The sequence below is a fragment of the Akebia trifoliata genome, chromosome 6 (assembly GCF_017979445.1).
Source record: "Akebia trifoliata isolate Shusen 1 chromosome 6, ASM1797944v1, whole genome shotgun sequence".
In the NCBI taxonomy this organism is placed as follows: domain Eukaryota; kingdom Viridiplantae; phylum Streptophyta; class Magnoliopsida; order Ranunculales; family Lardizabalaceae; genus Akebia; species Akebia trifoliata.
This window is the reverse complement of record NC_141380.1, coordinates 25,946,812-25,970,712: the sequence shown is the minus strand read 5'-3', so window position 1 is coordinate 25,970,712 and position 23,901 is coordinate 25,946,812. Positions and strand designations below refer to the sequence as shown.

The 23,901-nt window shown below is 34.2% G+C and overlaps 1 protein-coding gene across 2 annotated transcripts; it reads left to right on the top strand.

Moving 5' to 3' along the window:
* The first annotated feature begins 4,143 nt into the window (after positions 1-4,143).
* On the top strand, positions 4,144-15,590 carry LOC147400525 (linoleate 13S-lipoxygenase 2-1, chloroplastic-like). 2 transcript variants are annotated; one of them, XM_086446217.1, is made up of 9 exons: positions 4,144-4,512; positions 6,194-6,462; positions 9,390-9,627; positions 11,743-12,063; positions 12,204-12,289; positions 12,580-12,690; positions 12,790-13,091; positions 13,660-13,926; positions 14,749-15,590. In XM_086446217.1, the coding sequence occupies exons 1-9, from the start codon at positions 4,161-4,163 to the stop codon at positions 15,506-15,508; spliced, it is 2,706 nt and encodes a 901-aa protein (XP_086302343.1). In that variant the 5' UTR covers positions 4,144-4,160; the 3' UTR covers positions 15,509-15,590. The 2 variants fall into 2 exon arrangements, with proteins under 2 accessions (XP_086302343.1, XP_086302344.1); XM_086446218.1 differs by having other exon boundaries at positions 4,299-4,516.
* The last annotated feature ends 8,311 nt before the right edge of the window (positions 15,591-23,901 follow it).

The window sequence follows — 23,901 nt, the reverse complement described above, 5'->3', positions numbered from 1 at the left end:
GATTTTTGGTTTGGTTTCATAGGTACTAACTTTGATTTGATGATTGCTCGATATGACTGGCCTACTCCAAGCCAGTTGTAGCTCATTTTCTCCTATTTGCCAATTTAAGATTCTACCTTACTCTTCTTCTAGAATACTTTGGTTAATTTCGTGTTCTACTTTTTAGTAGGGGTGTGAATTACTCCCCCCCCCCCTCCCCTCCTTTTTAATCTGGCATACTTAGTTTGAGGTGTAGAGCTCAGTGTGTTGTTTTTATGGCCTAGACTTAACAGCTAATGCATGATCCTAAGTAGGTCCTAATTGTGTTTTCTATGACACATGTAACCATAATGTGGCGTGACTAAAATAGACTCCATAATTGCCCCCTTTTCATTAGCTCGATTTACCAAGGTGAAAAAAATAATCTTTTTATCAGTTGTGCTTGGTGGATGAAGATGGAACATTGTGTCATTTTTTCTTTTCATCTCGTTCTTATCTTATTTTTATTGTTTTTTTCTTTTTTGATGCAATATTTTCCATCTTTAAAGGAATTGATTGTAATTGCCTACCGACGTGTTTTGCCTTGGTTCACCTTGAAGCTGATAATTTACCTAGGATTTTTCATCTTTTTGGAATGCACGTTCGTTCTTTATTCCTACCTTTAATGGCCTTAATTACGCATGCTTCATCTTTTATATATAGGACTCGTCTTTTGTTTTCGCTCGTCATTTCTACCCTCTTTTTCTCTTTCGTTGTCTTCTTTCTTCCTTTTCTCTATTGAAAGCTCTCATTCTTCTATCGAATGTATCAGGAAGGGTGTTGTCTCCTTGTTTGCCCTTTTGTGGAAGTTTCTGAGGATGAAGATGGTGTAATTGTTTGTGCTAACGTGATGCCCTGCAAGAGGTTCTTCTTGTGTCATTGTTTTAGAAGGAATGTTGTCATGGTTCCCTGGGGATGGTGCAAGTCCGACAACGATTTCAAGAAGCTCCCAATGTGAAAGTCTTGTTTGGCTTGTGTGTTCGTCTTCATGTTTGGGGGATTCTCCTTGGAAAAGGTCTGAGATTAAGGACTTTTATACCTTAGATAGACTCAGTATTGGGTAAGTCTATAGGTTTTAGATATCTTCTCATCTTCAACTCCAATTTGGTTTCTTAGAAACCCAAGTCTTGAAGGCCAAGCTCTTCTCTTGATTTCTTCATCAATCGAACTTTTCTATTGAAAATGCTTCTAACCAAGCTCTTTTACTAATTCTATCCTTGATGCCTATGTTTTTGTTTTTGTTTTTCTATTTTTTCTTATTTGGAACTTCCTGAGTATGCCTTGTGTAAAATGTAATATACCTCTATAATGAATAAAATATATTTTATTTTATCTGGTTGTGTCTTTCTTTTTTGTGTCTCACTATTTTTTATTTGTTTCTTTCTTAGGCCATATAGTGTTCAGTTTGTCCCGAGCTTTCATCTAAAATTCTAAAAGGTTTCGAACAGATCTAGATTTTGAATATGAGAATGTAATTCTGGTTGCTGGAGTTTTGTCTGTGTATATGAGCTTATTTTATCGACCTTTCTACAGTCTAAAACAAGTTCTATCTATTGTTGTAGTATGACTTTCTTTTTGCTACGTATCTTTAAGCTCGGTATGCAAAAATTTCTTTTTTCTTGGGTACAAGTTTTACGAAAAGGTTTTAACTACTACATATGTTTTAGGGTGCTTCTAGAGCCTTTGTATCAAAGTTTTTGAAACTTCAATTTTTGTGATTTCTTTGAGACATGCTTGGTTTATACTTCCTTGTCTTTTATAACAATTATACGAGACCTTGGTATGTACATAGTTCTTTACTTTCAATTTTTTACATAAGTGCATGATCATTTTTAGCAACCTTGATACACAACTTTCTCAACCTTAAATTTCTTCAACTATACGAGTTCATTTAAGCAACCTCGGTATACAAACTTTCTTACTGCTTTCTTGACCCAACTTGCTCAAAGCACCTATTACACGATAGCTACCTTAAAACATTACTTTGTTTGAGTGCGTATAGTGACCTCGGCCTTTCTTACTATCTTTTATGAATCAACTTCCTTAGAACAGCAATTACACGATAGCTACCTCGGTGTGTTATTTTGTTTAAATGCGTATAGCGACCTCAGCCATTCTTTCCACCTTTTCTAAATCAACTTCCTCACAACACCGATTGCACGATAGCTTTTTTGGTGTGTTATTTTGTTTGAGTGCGTATAATGACCTCAAACTTTTCATGCCCTTCGAGTGTGTATAACAATCTCGGTCTTTACTTACCCTCCTGAGTGCCTATAATGGCCTAGACCTTATTTTTATTCTATAGACACATTGTCTGAGTTTGAAGATTGGAATCAGTGTTTCCCTTCTTATTCTTCTTTACTCATTTTTTTTACATAATACAAGTGTGTTGTTTTTACTTGAGTACGTGGGTCTCCCAAAATCAAAATCAAGTATGGGGCCTTGGTGTGGTGCTTGCTAACATTCCTCCGGCGTTCTTGTTAGTATACAAATAATAGAAGGATAAATGGAGAAGTAAGTAAATAGTGAACTTGTAGGGTGACCTTTCTTATACAAGTTCTTTCTCTTCATTTCTCTTTCAACCTGTTAATCTTTTTCCCTCCCACCAACTTCCAACCTCTTATTTACTTGAGGGTTTCGCTTACATAAATGAATATGTAGGGACATATTTCACCACACAGTGTATCCAGGTGTTTAAGTGAGCTCTTCTGTTTAGGGCGTACTTGAATTTTTTAGGAGATGAACCCATCACTTGTAAGAGATTTGAACTTTAATGTGTAAGTATGGCAGACTATTTAAATGTGAGATATTAATCTTGATTTGTGAATGAGAGGAATTCTTTCTCGTACTTCATACTTTAAATTATAATAATTAAAATAGCCTCCACACTCAATCATCAGTCTACATTTAAGTACCCATGCATTGAATGCTTAATCACTATTGATATTTTAAGACTAGACACTTCAGGTCTTATGAGAACATACCAATAATGTAGCAGCCATATAAATGAATTGGGTGGCTTAAGCCATGGGTGCAATATTTTAGATACATGGACTTGTTCAACTTAATCTCTCGTATCAGCTCAAATCTAATTACTTAGTTGTCTTATGGTACTACTGTAAGACCTTAAGGCCTAAAATACTCCCATTTATATATATATTTGAATGTGGTTTGGCCAAGTCGATGCTAGCGGACCGGGTTTGGCCAAGTCATACCCTTTAGGATTGGTCCACGGTCACATGCATCAACCAACTCAACAACATTAACATACAACCATTGATATCATATGCTCCATTACAATAAAATAGAACACTTTGAGCTAATGGCATGGTTGATAAGAAGAATCTAATTCTAAAATAAAATCATTTATTAATGATTAATTGATTTACAAAATTAGTTTTCTAGACATTATTTCTAACAATATATTTTCTTTCACACAAAAAAAAAAAAAAAACACAGAAATGTTTAATAATTAAATTGTAATAATACAAATTTAATACTTTTATATAAAAATAAAAGAAGATAATATAGCACAACATATATTATATATAATTTTTAAATTCTTTAATAAAAGTAAACTATGCAGCCATTGACAAATTTTGGGTCCTCCTGTTATGGTTCTTATTAAAAGCATGGGTTATTAACTAGAAAATGCTAAAGTGACTTATTATGACAATGCATCCAAAGCTGTGGTTGACGTGGAGTTATGCTCAGAACGATAGATGCTTTTCAAAGCATCTATGATTTTGATGCAGAGCTCCGCATCAACTGAGTGTTGAACTCAGTATCCTAAGAAGTCATTCTAGTACTTTTCAATTAAAAATAAGAGAGAGATAACTACCAACCAAGATTGAATATTTTTTTTTGGTTTTATGAACATAGGTTTTCTGAGTGGGACCCACTGATACTAAATTATTCATTCACAAAAAACATTTGGGAGGACCATTTGTGAGATAGATGGAGATTGAAGGACCACTTAAATAAATAAATGCCTCCAACATGTTATCAAATTGATTATCTTAAACTTTTCTCTGCCTCACAATAAATTCTAATTTAAGAAATATTTTTCACATGTTTCAAACTGTAACAAAAGCCCTCTCTATATAAAGTGAGTGATTGATTTCTAAGCCTAACAAGCAAACATGTTGAAGCCACAGGTGCACCAATCTCAGTTCACTCAACCCTTCTTCCTCTTTAACAACTCCTTCTTAGGAGGAAACACAACCATCCCAATCCAGCCAAGGACCACAACTTGTGCTAAAAGAAGTAAAGGTGGTTGTAGTAGTGGTGGTGTTAATCACACCGTTAGTAATAATGTTATTAAAGCTTCAGTTGTGACTGAGAAGTCTGTTACTGTTAAGGCTGTAGTCACTGTGCAAGTAACCCTAGGTGGGTTCGTGTCCAACCTCGGGCTCTCTCTAGGGCTCGATGAAATTACCGATTTGGTCGGTAAAACACTCCTTTTGGAGCTCGCTAGCTCCGAGCTTGACCCCAGTAAGTATGTATCTGTGAAAAAAAAAAATATAACTTCTATTTTTAGTTTTTTAATTTTATGGTACCCCAGTAAGTAAGTAAGTAAGTATCTATGAAAAAAAAATATATAACTTTTTTAATTTTTGGACTGTCATTTAGAATTCAACTACAGATTTCACTATTATGTGTCTGATTCAAATTGGTTGGACTAGTTTATAGTCCATATTAAAGAATATATATATATATATATATGACTTTTCCGAAAAATAATAATTCTAATATGTAACACACCTTGAAAAAAAAAATTAATAAATTGAAAGGTATGTCTTGAAATTTTGTGTTTTATATTTCTTTAGAAAAAAATGGACGGTTCGATTTGAAACACTGGTTTTGTGAAAAATGAAGGATTCATTTATAGATCTTAGTTTTAATTGAATCGAAATTTATTATAAAATATGATCAGGTCAGGTTATACTTCTGGCTCGGTATGATTTTCTTTTTCAAAACACTTCATAAATGAAGCCAACTTGTTGATTAACTTTTTTTAATAATTTAAATTTTAAAATCATTATTTTTATAAAAACATATTAAATATAATGAAAAGAAAAATACTAGCTAGAGAGCCCAATTGCCAGGGATATCCAAGAAAAAAATGTATCTCTAAAAAAGTTATATCAATCCTTAAAAAAGAATTGATCTATAATATATATATATATATATATATATATATATATATATATCTGATGGAGAATCATGACCAAAGGTTGAGGTTAAAATGTCCAAATATGTATATAAGCCAGTTAAATTTTTAGTTGGGAGGGATTTTCAATGGACGCACAAAATTCCCCTTCTTACCCTTTTTATTTGGACTTTTGTATTCTCAAACAGCATTTGAGATTCTAAAAGCATATATTTTTCAGAGATTAGTACAATTTGTTTTTCTTTTTTCTTCTTCTAATGAAAATTTATTTTTAAGAGAATTTTTCCATGGAATGAAATCTAGGTTTAGGGTTGAAATTATAAAATATTTTAAAAGAATTTCTCCCCCATTTTTTCGATTTTAGAGAGTAAAAAAATCATTATTTTTTATTTTTTATTTTTGTTTTTCTCTTCTCTCCACCACTTAACAATCCAACCAAGAGAAATAGAGAAATGGTGAGAAACTCATTTATTTTTTTTCCTCTTTATCTTCATTTCTCCCAATCCAAACACAGCTTAAGATGATTTTTCCCATGGAATGAGGCTGGTGTTTTTCCTTTGATGAGTTTGTACGGCACATCAGCTTTAAATCCTATTGGGTCCGGTGGAATAGACTAAGCCAGACTTTGAACGCTAACTTCTGTCAAGAATCTTAATTAGTTTCGTACATGGCAATGACTCAATTCAATTGGTTAGCTTTTCCATGATGGAAACATATCAAGGAAATAAATAATGAATTATTAATTATTTGAACGTGCCCCTCCATGTTTTGATGGATATTTAAGATACCCCTGTGTTTTCAAACTATGATATCCTCCCCCCCCCCCATAAAAAAAATTTAAAAAAAAAAGAGGCCTATATATGTCTCACTCACTCAAAAATTATTTGACTTAATATACCCTACTTGACCTGGGGAGTAAAACTTGTAAAATTTTTTATATTTATTTGTAGAATTTTCATGTTCACTAATTTAGAATAATATTACATAATTTAATTTCTCTAGAGACGGGTTTGGAGATGAAGAGAGTCAAGGGATATGCACACAGAATAAGCCAAGGACGAGATGAGGTGAAATACGAGACAGAATTTGTAATTCCAGCGGGTTTTGGTGATGTGGGAGCAATTCTTGTGGAGAATGAGCATCACAAGGAGATGTTCCTCAAGAACATAGTCCTCGATGGTTTTCCTAATGGTCCAGTTGATGTTAGCTGTAATTCTTGGGTGTGTTCCAAGTTTGATAATCCAACAAAGAGGATCTTCTTCACAAACAAGGTAACCATCTCTCTCTAAACTTCATAATTTATGAGTTAATTTGAACTAATCACTAAAATATATAGGCTCAACCCTGAGTGGTTGGCTCAATAGCAATTTCGAACCGAAAAGTGATTAATGCTCATAAATCGTGAGTTTGATACCCAATATGAGCATTAATTCTTGAGGGGCCACCCGCAAGGGCACACACTCACTTACCTGGTGCGTGTGATGTGCCGACTTTGCACGTGCCCAGGGACTAGTCCTTGGACAAGACTGTGATCTATGAACTTGGCAAAGCCCAGATACAAGCCCAATCTGCTACCTACAAGGATAATCAATTAACATATATACATATATAGGTTGATTTGCCAAAACATGCACTAAAATTTGAAAATTTCCCCAAATAATAGATTATTCCTTTTAATTTCTAAAACAGTTAAGTAGGTTTTTGGAATCAAAACATTTTATGTAACAGGGGAAAAAATATTGTTTGATAAAATAGTAAATATTTTCCCCCACGAACAAGAAATATTTTAATTTTGAAAAATAATAATTTATTTTTTCCGAAGTTATTAATCTGCCCAATATGTATTTAATAGAATGATTTATCAAAATTGCAGTTGAAAATTGCAAAATTACCATTCCTTATACTATTCATTTTAATTTTTAAAAAAGTAATAATCCCATAATAGTAATTTTGTAATTTTTATCTATTGTTTTGAAAATCATTCTATTTAACATATTAATTGTAGATCTTTTATGCCCTTAAAAATGGGACAATGACCACAAAAGACCTATGTTTTGAAAATATGTACTGAAAAGTCCCTTTAAAAAAATATGGACTTTTAGTAATCAAATATTAGTTTAAAAAATATTAATGTTTTTGAGGTTAAAAGAAATATGTTTATTTTAGAATATTTGAGGTACTCCTATGTTTTAAAATTAATGATAAGCCCCTTAACTATGATTATTTTAGATAAGTGGACTTCGAAACCTTTGGGGAGATTTGAGCTCATCTATGCAAGTTTAAGAATCGTCACCATTCAATTAAAGTGTGAATAAACACTATAAAAATATATTTTTTTAATTTATTTATTTTTTAACTTGTAGTAACTCACATATCCAAAAGATAAGAGGAAATAGTCTACCTTGAAATCTAAGGTAAGGAGGTTCGGTTAAAAGACAAGAAAGATGTTAGGCATCTTATCCCTTCCATCCTAAGATGATTACCAATAAATGACCATAGGTGAAGATTGGAAAACTCTTTTTGAAATTTGAAAATAAAAGCAATTATAGAGAAAATTAAAGGGCAAAAGAACTATAGTCTGGTTTTAGAAAACTAAGAAATCAAACTAATATGTACAGTAAAACAGAAATGTTGTTTATTGAAATTTTTTATGAGCCTAGGATTTTTATGGGAATCTACATGGATTTCACCTTCTTGGATCTCAAGACTCTTTTTGAGAGTCATGTGTTCACTTGAAAACATCTTTTTGTTGGTTTAACCTTCAGGATGTGTCAATGAGTTAGACACCACCATAAAAAGACTAGGAACCTTATGCATGAGATGTGTCATATTTGAAATTATTTTTTGTTAGCTTAGAGAGTTATGTGTAAATCTAAGATGATCTCCACTTTTGACCCATAACTATTTTAAAGAAAACATAGTGATGTGTGTGCACATAGTGTATCAATGTAATGGATTTAGAAAGAAAAGATTACCTCCAATAAAGGATTAGTCTCCAACTCTTAAGCCATTATTTTTTAAAAGTTATTTATAAATTAATATAATTTTATTTGACTCATTTAAGTCGAGTTAAACATAAGTAGTTTGATGTTGACCTCTAAGAAATATCTTATTGTAGACAAGTGGGCCCATTAATACTATGATTTTAAAATTAATCAATGGTCCCCAACTAGAGTGGTCCCATATTTTGATATGTATATAGGTGGGCCCCACTTTCTAACGTTTATACACCAACACTCACTGTCCCAAATTTTTCCATCAATAATTGATCTTCCTCAAATGGTCCCAAACTTGTTGGTGATGATCTTATGCCAAATGAGTGGTGCTTACCCAAAATTTTGGGTTCACAAGCTTGTAATATGCCAAAATGAACACGAGTTCATTGTTGATAGCATCTTATAGTATGTTTATCAATAGTTGAGAGAGTACCACGTGACCAAGACAATACACCTCAGGCCTCTAAGGTTCATGGCCAAGCTAGATTAGATTTAAAAAGAAGAAAAACAAAAAACAAAACCCTTAATCAATGCTTTGAAAATGAAAGTTAGTGAACCCCCAAATTTAAACAATGTTATTTTGTAACTTAACCACATGATACTCTCTCAACTATCGAGAAAGTGCTACTGAGAGGGGAAAAAAAAGAACATTGCTAGGGTGATTGCACAGGACACGGAGGTGTGCTCAAAACCATATAGATACTTTTTCTCGAAGAAGTGGAGGTTTGTTTAGAACCATAGATGTTTTTTCTCAAGGTTCAATGAGAAGCATCTATGGTTCTGAGCACACCTCCACATCAGTTCAGTGTCCAACACTATGATGTAGGAATTCACTTTAGGATTTCCGGGAAAAAAAATTATACATAAGACCCGTTTGGTGCGCCAAAATATCCTCTTGTGTGCTTAATGTACATGAATAATTTGGGTCAACCCAATACCATTAGTGGACCCAAAGATCCATGATCGGCCTGACTAAAGGTATCCAACCATCCATCAATATTATTTCTGTTGATTAATTATATTCCCTTAGGAAATAGGTCCTCTCACATTATCAAACTATACTTCATATATACATGCTAATTAATTAATAAGAAACATCAATGGAATTAAATAAATGATCATTAATTAATTAACGCACATTAGCTAATTAATAATTTTGCAATTGTGGCGCATATATGTGATGATGATGAGGGTACATGCAGTCATACTTGCCATCAGAGACACCAAGTGGCGTGAAAGAACTGAGAAATGAAGATCTTGAGATCAAACAAGGGAATGGAGAGGGAATGAGAAAAAAATTTGATATAATCTACGATTACGACAAGTACAACGATATTGGAGATCCAGACAAGAACCAAGACCTGGCACGACCGGTCTTGGGTGGTCCTCAGCATCCTTACCCTAGGCGTTGCAGAACTGGCCGTGGTCCAACTCGTAAAGGTAATTTCTCTGTCTTTTATAAATTTCATACATAATATTTTCTCATTTAGGCTATTTGGTGGACTCTTCCTATTTGACAACTTCTCAAAAAGTTGATTTTAATTATAAAGAACAAAAAAATCATGGTTTCAAATACAATAATGATGAATGCATGTGGTTTTGGGTTTTGATATGGCTGAAGTGGCACGGGCACATAACCACACATCTTTTATCCTGTGTATCCCGATGGAAAAAATCTATGGTTCTGTGCCCTTGTCACGTCAGCCCCATATCCAAACGTGTGCATTCATCACGACTCTTTTCAATATCTCACGCCAAGACAGCTCTAACGAGCAGGATATTGGAGGTGATTGGTCTCTTATGTTGTCTTGTTTGATAATTGAGATGGGTTGGTTGATATGTTGAAAAAATGGGCCAAGTCAGTAACATCTGATTGAATCAAATGATTTTTTTTATATTTTATTGGAACAGTTAGATATTTTATAATTTAAATATGGGTAATGCTAACGTGCAAGATCATGTAATTTTCCAAAACCTCTTCAACTAATTATTTTTTTAAGTTATAAATAAATCCTTATACATGTTTGCACATGTCATATTCTAAGTATATATTAATAAATAATTGTAAATCAAGTTAATTAATTTATCTCGCTCAAGACGTACAAGATGACTTAGATCAGTTAACTTGGTATCAATAGTAAAAAAGACGAGCTGAAATGCCAAATTTTAAATTTTAAAACCATGAAAAAAGAAGATAAGATGCCAACCAAAAGACTTCGCTAACCTCAACCCATCGTTAAGGCTACACACGGTTGATTTGAGATAAGAGGAAAAACACCACCTTCTAGTGAGGGATTAGTGCAACTTTTGGAATACATTTTTCTAAGGAATCGCTAACATCTCAACTGTTTGTCTGTTAGACCGAGGCCAGTTTTTTTCCCATCCTTCTATATTGGGTTGGAGCCTTGGATATTAAGATGAGTTGTGATGAATGCACACGGCTGACGTGGCAAGGGCACAGAACCATAGATCATTTTCGTGGGAATACACAGGAAAAAGATGTGCGGTTCTGCACCCTTGCACGTCAGCCGTGTACCAAAGACCATGTGCATTCATCATTATTCTATTAAGAGATTGGAAAACAATAGCCTCACCCCAATGTTGAGGCTCTCCATCAATCAGACGGTTGAGATACTAAGAATTTGCAAGAAAAAAATGTATTTCTAAAACACAAGAATTAATCCCTAAGACATTTTTGTTTATTTCCTTTTATCTTAATCATAAGTTTAGTGGAGAGAGCCTCAACTGTGGATTGAGGCCAAAAGAGTAGTAAGATCTATGTTTATGAGGTCTTACATCAAAACAAGTTGATCTCCATAAAGAGCTAAAAGTTCATTGATCTATCAACTCGATTAATTTGATGTATACTCTTCAAACCCGATAAATATCTTCACAAAAAAGCAGTCCATTATGAAATTTCTAAGTCAATAGATAATGGAGTGAAAGCTAAAGTGAAATTAGTGGACTAAGAAGATTTTAACTTCTATTACATTCTTGGATATGTTAGAGCGGCTGATTTCCTAATTCACTTGGGATCTTACATAGAAGTTTTTCTGTAATCACCAATGAGGAGTCTGTTCCTCATGAGTAAAAGCAGATTTTGCTTGACTCCATCAGTTGTAACTACATTAGATCCTAGTCTCTTAATAATATGGGTGGAGTCCCTTTAATACCCCAGCTTATTGATAAAAAAAAAAAAAAAACTATTTAACAGAGATGTTGTTTTTTGTTAAATTGGATAAGTTTGCGAAATTTTGGAAATTTTCGGGGATTATAAAATTTATGTTTTTCGTTTTCTTCCTGAAACCCAACATCTTCAAAGATTTCAAAAAAAAAAAAAATTTGAGGTTGAAGGATAAAAAATGTTATCATATTTGGTAATTAATCGATAAATCATTGATTTAATCGGCTAACCTTTTATTACACAAATTTTACTAGTATAGGATGATTAAGAATATAATTGGTTTTTAACCACATGAAAGAAAATTAGACTAACCAGGATTAATATAATTGTTATCGTATGTGCTAATTAATGCGAACATGCATTGTTTGTAGATCCATTGTCGGAAAAAAGGAGCAGCAGTGTGTATGTGCCCAGGGATGAGGCATTTTCAGAAGTGAAAGAGATGACATTCTCAGCTAAAATGTTGAAGTCAGTGTTGCACGCGCTGGTCCCATCAATCGAATCAATCTTGGTCGACCACGACCTTGGATTTCCTCATTTCACATCCATAGACACATTATTCAACTTAGGTATCACTATACCTAAGCATGAGTCTAAAGGGTTCTTCCAAACAGTTCTTCCAAGACTGGTGAAGGCTATAACATCAACAGAAGAGGATTTATTGCTCTTTGAGATTCCAGATTTGATCAACAGTATTTTCTCTATCCCTCCCCTTTCCCCCCTCATAATCAAAATTTCTCATTTACATGCATTTCCATATGTCAATAAATAGATAACAAAGCTCTCATGTTTTGTTAACTAATTTCTTGTTTTTTTTTTCTCTCTCTTGTAGGAGACAATTTTTCTTGGTTTAGGGACGAAGAATTCTCTCGCCAAACTCTTGCTGGTCTAAATCCTTATAGCCTTCAGTTGGTCACAGTATGATACCAAACTACCCAATTAATTAATTAAATTTAAGCTCTTTATTAGTATTTATGTATTTGTGCATGGCTACATGCATATCTCATACTCTTCTACTTGCATCCCTCGTACTCTTCTACATATGGTTTTGTAAAATGCGGTAAATATAACCCTTGATGTATATTTGAATCAGTGTGAATATTTGCATTCACATAGCATCCAACAACGTTAACATTTGATAACAATTCACATGAGTTGTTGAGATATAACTGTGCCTTATGCAATCAAATGTGCGTTGCATTGTTCAGGAATGGCCACTGAAGAGTAAACTCGATCCTAAGATTTATGGACCACCCGAGTGTGCAATCACAACGGAACTTATTGAGCGAGAGATCAGAGGAATCATGACTGTCAAAGAGGTAATCTAGTTGAAAATAAAAGGTGCAAATTCAAGAATTACTAGTAACTTTAAGATAATGATCTCTAACAAAACTTATATATAACTTGTTCCTTCGTAGGCCTTGAAGAAGAAGAAACTATTTATGTTAGACTACCATGATTTGCTGTTACCTTATGTAAACAAAGTAAGAAAACTTGAAGGAACAACCTTGTATGGGTCACGAGCGTTATTCTTTCTCACGCATGATAGCACGTTAAGGCCCCTAGCTATTGAGCTTACTCGGCCACCCTCGGGTGATAAGCAACAATGGAAGAAAGTGTTCACACCTGCTTGGAATTCCACTGATTCCTGGCTATGGAAGTTCGCTAAAGCTCATATTACTGCTCATGATGCTGGTATTCACCAGCTTTACAGCCATTGGTAAGAATCATAGTAACCAAGTTCGGATTCAGCAATTATTTGGTGGGGGTTTAGTTCAGTTAATTAAGATAAGTTTGTGAAAGTTTCTTTAAAAAGTGAGAAATTTTGGAGATTATGCAAATGATGTTTTGGTTTTTTCCCCATATTAAACCTATCATCTTCAACCTCGCTAAAATCCTTATCTTCACCTTGAGATTTGATAGTTGAAGACAATAAAATTTTAACAATCGCATGTGGAACCTATCAGATAATTAGTAGGGTCATATTCTTAGTGGATTCAATATTTGGATTTGATATATAAAACATCCATACACATCATATATCTAAACAAAATACATATATAATACTATTATCATAGGATCTGAATATGGTTGATCCAAAATTTATCTGATAAATTACAAGGTCAGATCTTTAACAAATTGGGTCTTTATTGAAACCCAAATCCTTGATCTAGACCCTAAATTATTGGATTAGAATGGATTGGATTTCAGGTATGATCCATTCAATGAAACCCCATGGTTAGATATCAGTTGGTAACGATCTAAGTTTTATGTAACATTGTCTGTAGGGTAAGGACCCATTGTTGCATGGAACCCTACATAATAGCGGCGAATCGTCAGCTAAGTGCAATGCATCCGATCTATAGACTGTTACATCCTCATTTCCGATACACACTGGAGATCAACGCTCTTGCCCGAGAGAGCCTCATTAATGCAGGTGGGATCATTGAGTCCTCCTTTGCGCCAGGTAAATATTCGCTGCAGCTTAGCTCGGACGCCTACGACAAGATGTGGCGCTTCGACATGGAGGCTTTGCCAGCCGACTTGATTAGAAGGTAACGTTGAATGCCATTCAATTGTCTTCAGATCACAAATTAGTAATTACAACACTAATATGATTCAGTGTATCTCGACACATCTTAATAAATTACTACATTATTACTACTCTAATACTCGCCCACAATCACATGTTGCTTTGAGGAAAGAACATCCGATTGATTACACAAAAGAGAGGCAGATACATATTTCTGGAAGTCTTATATTGCCAGACCGACTTTTCTAATTATAACACACCAAATAATGGAAATATGGTGTTTGGCATACAAATAGCCCCTTTATATTTTAATGACTGAAACCCATTTTCATTTCTTCTTCTTCTTCTTCTTCTTCTTCTAAGGAGCTTTTCAATTTGGGGTTCTATGCATGTGAGAAAAGTTCTTAAAGAAACCTGATTAAGAGGTAATGTGCTAAGCATTATGGAGTCCCTACCATTCATTGGGTTCATATAAGATATGAACCCATACACCGAACCCCAACCCAATAATTCAATAGGACTTATATATAATGCCACATCAACTTCTTTTTTTTTAATGGATGTGCCAAACAATGCATGGTGTCACTACGTGAAAACTAAAAATTTTTATGTTCCCCGATTTGACGGCTTAAACTGCCATCAAATTTATCCCATCCTGCATTAATTTGACGGTTTTGATCTGTGGAAATTATTTTTGACAATGAGTGTGGATAAACATTTTATTTTCTTGACGAGTGTACCAATTTCATCAATTGGAGACTATTAAAAAAAATTGGTGAGGAAGGAAATATATACTCTCAAATTCAATTTGTTCTGATCAGTGTTTCAACACATTGTCTAACAGGGGTATGGCAGTTGAGGATCCAAATGCTGAACATGGTCTAAAACTGACAATCGAAGACTACCCTTTCGCCAATGACGGTCTACTCCTTTGGGACGCCATTAAACAATGGGTGACTGACTACGTCAATCACTACTACCCCGATCCCAGCCATGTTGAAAATGATCAAGAGCTACAAGCATGGTGGACCGAAGTCCGAACAAAAGGTCACGCAGACAAGAAGAATGAACCGTGGTGGCCAATCCTAAAGACTCCGGCCGATGTCATCCAAACCATAACAACTATAATTTGGGTTGGATCGGGTCATCATGCCGCAGTTAACTTTGGACAGTATCTATATGCGGGTTATTTCCCTAATCGACCAACTATTGCTAGGACAAAAATGCCTAATGAAGACCCTACCGAAGAAAGTTACAAAACCTTCATGGACAAGCCTGAGTCTGCACTCTTGGAGTGCTTCCCTTCACAACTTCAGGCAACGAAGGTAATGGCGGTGTTGGACGTGTTGTCGAGTCACTCTCCGGATGAAGAGTATCTCGGTGGCAACATGGAGCCATCATGGGCTGAGAATCCAGCAATAAAAATGGCGTTCGAACAATTTTCAGGAAAGTTGAAGGAGATGGAAGGAATCATTGATGCAAGGAATATGGATTCAAAATTGGTAAACAGATCGGGTGCCGGTGTAGTCCCATATGAGCTCTTGAAGCCATCCTCTAAACCTGGGGTGACAGGAAGAGGAGTACCTAATAGCGTCTCTATTTAGATCATGAACTTATGCTAAATGATTTTATAGTAAATGGGAAAGAAATGTGTTTTGAATCACTAATGAAGGATTATTTGTCCTACTCTTTAATTTCCCATGGTTTGATGCAAAAACTCGGAGGGCATGTGCAAATTTGTCAATGAGAATCGAAGCTAGGACTGCAACCTGGGCAGGCTGGCCCGAACCAAACTCGAGTTCAACCTGATTGATGGGCGAGCTTGGGCCGAGTTATGTAGAAGATGAGTTGAACCTGGGTTAGAATATCTCAACCCAACCAAAATTCAGGTTGAGGGTTTGAGCAACCCAACTTAACCCAAACTCGACGTTATGTATATACTAATATATCAATATTTTCATATTAATTATATATTTTAAGTTACTTTTTTAATTATTTCTTCCTATAATTAAGGAAAATCATTTTTTTAATATTTAAGTCCATTTCTAATGTGTTTTGTCTTGTATAGGTTAGAAGTTTTGGAATGGCCTACTTCTTGGTGATGATGATCTCCTCACCATAGAAATCATCCTCAAAAAATTAGCCCATGCCATTCTAAAACTTCCAACTCATAAGACAAAGTACGTTGTTCATCCTACCCATATATACATGGGGAATGTTAAGTCTAAGACCTCTTGGGGACATTAGCATCGTCCACCAAATTCAATTTCTAATAATATCCCTTTGTATTTTGTCTTTTAGTAAAAAAGACAAGATTATGTTAATCTTTTACATAATAAGTATTAATGGCCTCTGAGTCTGCTAGGGTGACATAGGATTTACTGTGATTCTCACAATTCTTGCGTGGACATGCATACATCACCGTAGATGGTTTTTACTTGTATCGCGAGGAAACACATCTATGGTTATGTGCACATCCCACGTCAAACTTGTGAGAATCCCAGTAAATACTTTATGTCATTTCAGCATTTTCCATGGCCTTTTAGTCTTTTGATTGAAATATTTATTTTGTAGTAAATACTTTAGCAATCAATACCAATAAAATACATTCATTTATTAATGATATAATAAATGTATTTATTATGTAAAAAACTAACATACCCTCATTTGTTTTACTAGAAAACAAATTGGAGATGGGTATTATTGGAAAAATGTAGTGGAGAATGTTAATATCTATGTATAAAGTTTTATCTTATATAACTAAAAAGTTTCGGAATGGGCTGGTTTTTTGTAAGGACGATCTCTATGATGAGGAGATCATCCTCACTAAAAATCAGCAAATTCCAAAACTTATAACCCCATGAAAAGTGGTTACAAATTAACGGTTAAAAATTGACAATCCATAATTTTTCAACTTATAAAAGAGGGTTAGAAATTTCAAAATGGCCTGATTTTTTGTGAGGATGATTTCTCATCATAGAGATCATCCTCACAAAAATCAGGTCATTCCAAAACTTTTAGCCTATATACGAAATAATACTTTGTATATAAATATATGAGAGAGAGAGAGAGAGAGAATCATTTCATTAATGATATTAAAATTAAAAACTAAGGAATAAAGGAAAGCATCATCAAGAATTTTTTTCAAATTGTTCCATTAAAAACTAAAAGATGGTATACTACTATTAAAATTAAAAACTAAGAGATGGGTATTTTTCTATAGCAGTATCCTAGTGTTCCATTAAGTAGAGAAAGAGAGAGAGAGAGAGAGAGAATCATTTCATTAATGATATTAAAATTAAAAACTAAGGAATAAAGGAAAGCATCATTAAGAATTTTTTTCAAATTGTTCCATTAAAAACTAAAAGATGGTATACTGCTATTAAAATTAAAAACTAAGAGATGGGTATTTTTCTATAGCAGTATCCTAGTGTTCCATTAAGTAGAGAAAGAGAGAGAGACAGAGAGAGAGAATAAAATGAGTCTAGATGAAGGTTTACATAAACAAGGGAGATTTATTATATAGGTTTATTTGGTATTTTTGATTCAATCATCAAACATCAATGTGAAAAGTACGCTCTAATATTTCTTCAATTAGTAGATTAAATTGATGTAAGATCTTTTGACACTATACCGAATTTGTGAATTTGGAACATTGTTTTGTAATAGTTATAAACTGTATCAAACATGAAACGGTTTAAAGTCGTTCTGTAATAAAAATCCGTTTCTAAATCAGAATTTAAACTGTCAGATTATAATTTCACACCACTATCACTCGTAAAAAAAAGGTTTTCGAATTCGATGTTATCTCACAAAACCCCTAACTTCTCTCTCTCTCTCTCTCTCTCTCTCTCTTCAACCCATAAATGTTTGAAAGATTAGGATTTTTGTAACACGATCAATCTAACATTCTTTTTTTTATGTAACCCCTGGATCTGCTGAACAATCTTTAACTTCAGGAATTGTAAGTCGAAAAGAATTTATTTATCATTTTTTGGATTTTGTTGTGATTCAAGGGTTTCATGTAGCTTAACGACACTGCTAAGATCTCTACTCTTGCAATTCTAGGATTTGGAACTCTTTATTCAATTTATGTATTACCTCTAAAGGTGTCAGAGTTGTTAAGCTACATGTTCTCTTTCTCTCTCCAATCGCTTTGCAAATCCTCCTAGTTTGATCAATAAGTTATCGATTTTGATTAAGCATTTTTTTTCCTTCACTTGAAGATCTAGAATTTAAGGGAAATTATCTATTTTTAGGATTTTTTTGGTTGATTTATGGCTTTAAGATGTTAGAGTTTTAATAACATGATTATTTTTCTACAAAGTAAAAGGATCTGATTTTCTAGTTGCAGTTGCAAAAGAATTTTGGAGGATTTTCTTCGATCCTGTATGGTTTTGAATTTGCAAAAACCCTAATCAATGATTCCTTCTCCAAGTTGAAGTGATCAAACTAGCACAAGAGTTTCGGAAATCTTCACAGTCGATGTAGTTCATGGATTATAGTTAGGATTTTTCTATTTTGATTAAAAATAAATTTTTAGAAGAGTTTTTATGGATAATCGGTAGTTCATAAAGTTTCTGTTAGTGATAGACAGACCAATAGACTTCGTAAGCATATCGAAAAGCTGATTTTAAGAAAGAACGAAAACTATCTAAAGATTACCAAATCAAACTTTCTCCATGAGAAAGTAAATATCAACCTCAATATGCTTAGTTATTTCATAAAGAAATGAGTCAGAAGCAATCGTAATAGCAGACTTGTTATCACAGAATAAAGTAGAAGAACTAGAAACATGAAATCTCAATTTTTTCAGTAAATATTAAAGTCAAATTAGTTCTCATGTACTAAGGGCCATAGTACGGTACTCTTCTTCAGCAGAAGAACGAGATATCATATTATGCTTCTTACTTTTCTACGAGATAAGATTATTATCATAAAAAGTACAGAAATTAGAGGTAGATCTCTTATTTATGAGAGAACCAGCATAATCAGCATATATAAAACAAAACAAATGCGATTGAGCAAGTAAGATTATTACCAAAAAAAGTATAGAAATCAGAGGTAGATCTCCTATCTGTGAGAGAATCAACATAATTATTATCTGTAAAAGAAGACAAATGAGGCAAAACTGTGGAAGAGTAGAAAAATCCAAGACTAGGACGTGATTTCAAATAGCAAAGAATACGATAAACAACATCAAGATGAAAAGTATACGGATTATGCATGAACTAGCCGACCACAAAAGATAAGTCTGGTTTAATGTTAGTTAGATAAACCAGACGATCTACAAGTCTCTGATAAGACGAAAGATTTGATAAAAGATAACTAGAATCAGCTTGAAGATGATGATTCTGATCCATAGGAGAAGAAGAAGGACAACAACCAAGCATCCTAATGTCTTGAAAAAGATCCAATGTGTATTTACACTAAGATAGTGCAATATCACAATGAGAACAGGCCATTTCTATCATCAAGAAGTACTTGAGTGGATCCAAGTCTTTAACCTCAAAAGCACGGCCCAATAACGGCTTAACTTGGTCAATTCACTATGCATCATCCCCAGTCATAATAAAATCATCCACATAAATCAAGAAAATAGTGCAACAACCATCCACTCCTCAACGAATAAATCAAGTATAATTTAAGTAGCATCTAGAAAATTCCATAGATAAAATAACCTCCGAAAATCATTGAAACCAAGTTCTCAAAGACTACTTCAGGCCATACAAAAATTTAAGGAAGTAACATACCTTCCTAAAATACTCCCCCTGAAGAAGAAACCCAAGAAGAGGGTCAATATAAATAACCTCAGTCAAATAATCACTCAGAAAAGTATTTTTCACATCAATTGGTGCAGTGGATAGGAGTTACATATTGCTAAAAATATAAGAAGGTGAACAGTGAAAAGATTGGCAACCGGAGCAAACGTGACACTAAAAACGTGCCTTGTACTAATCAACAGTCACATCGATGTGATATTTCACAGTAAAGACCCACTTACATCCAATAGTACCCTTCCTAGATGAAAGGATAACAAATTCCCAGGTATTATTTTTCTACAAAGCATCTATCACAGTAAGCATAGCTCTAGTCCACTAAGGGTCTCACAAATCCTCTGATATACACCAAAGAATCCGAATAGAATTAGTGGCCGCAACGTGAACCCAATAAGAAGAAGAAATACCCAAATAAAAAATAAACTAAGTAATAGGACGATCAATCACACACCCCCGCTTATCTTTGTTAATAATAATAGACAAGTGAGAGTCAGAAATCGAAGGTGTAAGAACAAGTATAGGTGTAGAGATAGGAGAGGGTATACGTGAGTCTAAGTAGGAGGTTGGCACAGGTAGAGGAAGGCGAGAGCGACGAGTGTAAACCTTAAGCATCAACGAAGATAGATAAAAAACTAGATAAGACAACACTATAAGAGATGGGTCCTGCAAAGTAGAAGGGTCCTTCAAGGTAGAAAAGTCCTGCAAAGTAAATGTGACACGAGAGACATTTTCAAAAAAAGTCACATCAATAGAGTATATGATCCAGTGAGAAACTGGATCATAATACTAATACCCTTTTGACATAGAAAAGTAACCCAAGAAAATACATTGAATAGTTTTGTCATCTAATTTGATATAATTAGGAGTTCTTTCCTGAACAAAGCACGTGCACCCAAAGACTCGAGGTATAATGGAAAAAAGTATACTATCAGATTGAAGGACATGAAGATGTACTTGTCCCTTTAAGGTGCCATTAGGGACGTAATTACTAAAGAACGTCGCAGTGAGGACTGTCATATCCTAATATGCCTTAAGAACATGCATTCCTCAAAGAAGACATCGAACAATATTCATGAGGTGGCGATTCTTACGTTCTAACACCCCATTCTACTTAGGAGTATAATGGCAAGTCAACTAGTAAAACATATCATACTCGTGAATATGGGAACAAATCCCATCAGATATATATTCCCCCCTCTCAATTATCAAACTGAAGAGATTTAACAGTAATATTGTACTGAGTTTGAATCATTTTAAGAAAATTGACAAACATAATAAGCACCTCAAAATGAGAACTCATCAGATAAATCCAAGTACAAGATAATAGTCATCAATAAAAGTAACATAGTATCTATGGCCATCAAAAGTAGTAATAAAGGAAAAACCCCACACATCAGAATGAACTAAATCAAATATTGCATTAAATTGATACATACGAGGAATATAAGAAGTACATATAAGTTTAGAAAGTTCACACACAGCACTAAAATTTATATCAGCTACAAACAGTTTTTAAAGTAAAAAATAAATAACATAAGTGCTAAAAAGTGAAATGTCTTAAGCGAACATGTCATAAATCTGGGGTCTGAGAAGAAAAGGTGTGACTCCTAGAAAAAGGAAGCACAGAAATCGGAACACTAGTACGTTGAGATCCAAACAAATATAACATATCCCTCTCATACCCCTTACTAAAAATCTTCCTCGAAGTCAGGTCCTAAAAAATGTAGTAAGTAAAAAAAAAAGTAACTGAACAATTTAGAGATCTGGTAATATCACTCACAAACATAAGATAAAAGATAAAGGAAGGACATGGAACACAAATTCTAATGAAATATTAGATGATAGGGGATGGTATCCTTATTATGGATTGGTGTAAGAAATACACCAGCAAGGCGAACTTTCCTATAAGTGATAGGAAAAGTAGACAAAGTAAAATGACTAGACTCACCTATCATGTGATCAGAGACACCATAATCAACAACCCATATCAGAGGAATAGAGCCAAATAGAGTGACATGAAATGCAGAGGATATACCTGAAGGCGTAGTAATTGAAGCCATTGTCAAAGAGGGGTGAGTGTGAGTATAAATCTGATCCTGAACAATAGTAGCAATTTGAGTCAGTAGTTATTGTAAGTCAATTGTGCCAAGTGAGAAAGGAAGATTAGTGAGAAGAATGGATGATGACTCCACTGTAGTGGCACGAAGAGCAGACTATCCCAAAGACAAAGTGGAAGATAATCATAGTATCAAATGAGAATAGAACTGAAAGCAACGAGTCTTCTCATGACGAGTCTTTTAACAATGATTGTAAATGAGGCCAATCCTTTACCACGACCACGACTCCCTGATCTCAAGGTCTGAGAGTCAGAAAAATTCGAGTTAGCTGTTAAAACCATCTGATCTATATTCAGAGCAAATAGAATACCAAGTGCCTGAAAGGGGACAACACAACAACGATGCTCATCACTGTCAATGATCGCAAATATCTCAAATAAAGAGGGCAAAGGGATGGTGTTAAGAATCTAGGTCTGAAGTATCTCAAACTCAAGACGTAAATCCATAAAAATTGATATATCTGATATCAAGAAATCCTCTTAACCACATACCCAACTATCTCTGTAAACAATTCAGTCATAGATTCATAATGGGAGAGCTCCTCCCATCGAGACTGAAGAAAATCAAAGTAATCGGCTATACTCTGAGTCCCTTGGATAGCATATGTTATGTCTCTATAAAGTTCATAAATCCTTGAGTCATTCCTAGCATGTGTATGTCTGAGTGAGAACTTACCACAAGGCTGAGATAGACTCATGATACATAACATGGTATAAATACGTTGTCCCATGGAATTAAATAACCACCCAAGAGTAATGTAGTTTTCAATTTCCCATTGTTCAAATTTAGGATCAGTGGGGGGTGGTTTAGTAATGGTATCCAAAAGCCATCCGATTTTCCCTCTACTACCCAAATAAAAATGCACAGACTGAGACTAGGATTGAAAATCTAACCATCTAATAAAGAATTCGTGATACGCTGGGCTGAGAAATTTTCTCCAAGAATCGTATTAGAATCATTAGACTTCATCGAAATTACTTGTGACTTTGGTTTAAAGGGAGATCAGTATGTAAAAAAACTCACATGTAAAAGGAGGGCAACAGCATTATCGCACCCTCACAAGTGGTCTAGAAACTGTATCGCAAACCCTCACAAAGACATACAGCCATGTTGCAAATATGTAGCCTTACTACTGTCGTACCCTCAAACAGTCCAAAAATTCTATCGTAGGCCCCAAATATTAGTTATGTTGTTGTAGATCCTCAAAAACAACCTATACTAGTAAACTTACTATTGTCACTCTCAAAACAGTCCAAAAACTATTATCGTACCCTCAAAAATAGTCTAGAAACTGTTGTCGCACCCTCAACAACAGTTATGAGGTTGTTGCAGGTATACTCAACCCCCAAGAAGCTTATCGCAGGCAATAGGAGGTACTCCTACAAACAGAAAACCTAATCACAAGCAAAAAAAATCACCTATGATAAATAGAAACATATCGTAGGGTAGAAGCACAACGTAGAAGATATTATCGCAACATGTGGAGAGAGAAAACAAAGAAAGAATCCCTATCGCAACATACGATCAAGGAAAGATGAACAAGATTAAAAAAAAAAAAAACCCTTGGGGGAAACCTTCTAACAAAGTTCCTACTAGGTTATTAGGTCTCAAATACTTCTACAATTTTTGATGGAGAGAGGAAGAGGAAGAAAAAAAAAAGGAATGAGGCTTCAAGATCCCACGACCTAAAGAGGTGAACCCAAAAGGGGTCGTTAGATTCTCTAGGCTCTGGTACTAAGAAGAATTTTGTCAAGACTCTTTTATGAGAGCTTGGTAGGAATTTATATTAATTGAAAGAGTCAAAAGACAAAAATGTCCTTACAGAGAAGAAATAAATAAAAATTATTACTACTAAACAATTATGACTAAAAAAGTAACTAGATTACTTCCAATAGATTTCACTCCAACTACAGTTATGAGGTATAAACGTCCCACTCCAGCTACAATGGAATGGGGTCCATAATATCTCACTCTATTGGTTTTTCTCTTTCCTTCCTCCCCCCTTCCAATGAAATTCCTCCAATTTTACTATATTTTCTCTTTTACCCCTCTTTTTCAATAATACCCCTCTAGTTTTACTATATTTCCCCTTTTACCCCA

Coding starts and splice junctions, on each gene's coding strand:
- LOC147400525 (XM_086446217.1), top strand. CDS start 4,161: ATGTTGAAGCCACAGGTGCACCAATCTCAGTTCACTCAACCCTTCTTC. Junction 12,691..12,789: donor GAATCATGACTGTCAAAGAG/GTAATCTAGTTG, acceptor GTTCCTTCGTAG/GCCTTGAAGAAGAAGAAACT. Junction 13,092..13,659: donor CACCAGCTTTACAGCCATTG/GTAAGAATCATA, acceptor CATTGTCTGTAG/GGTAAGGACCCATTGTTGCA.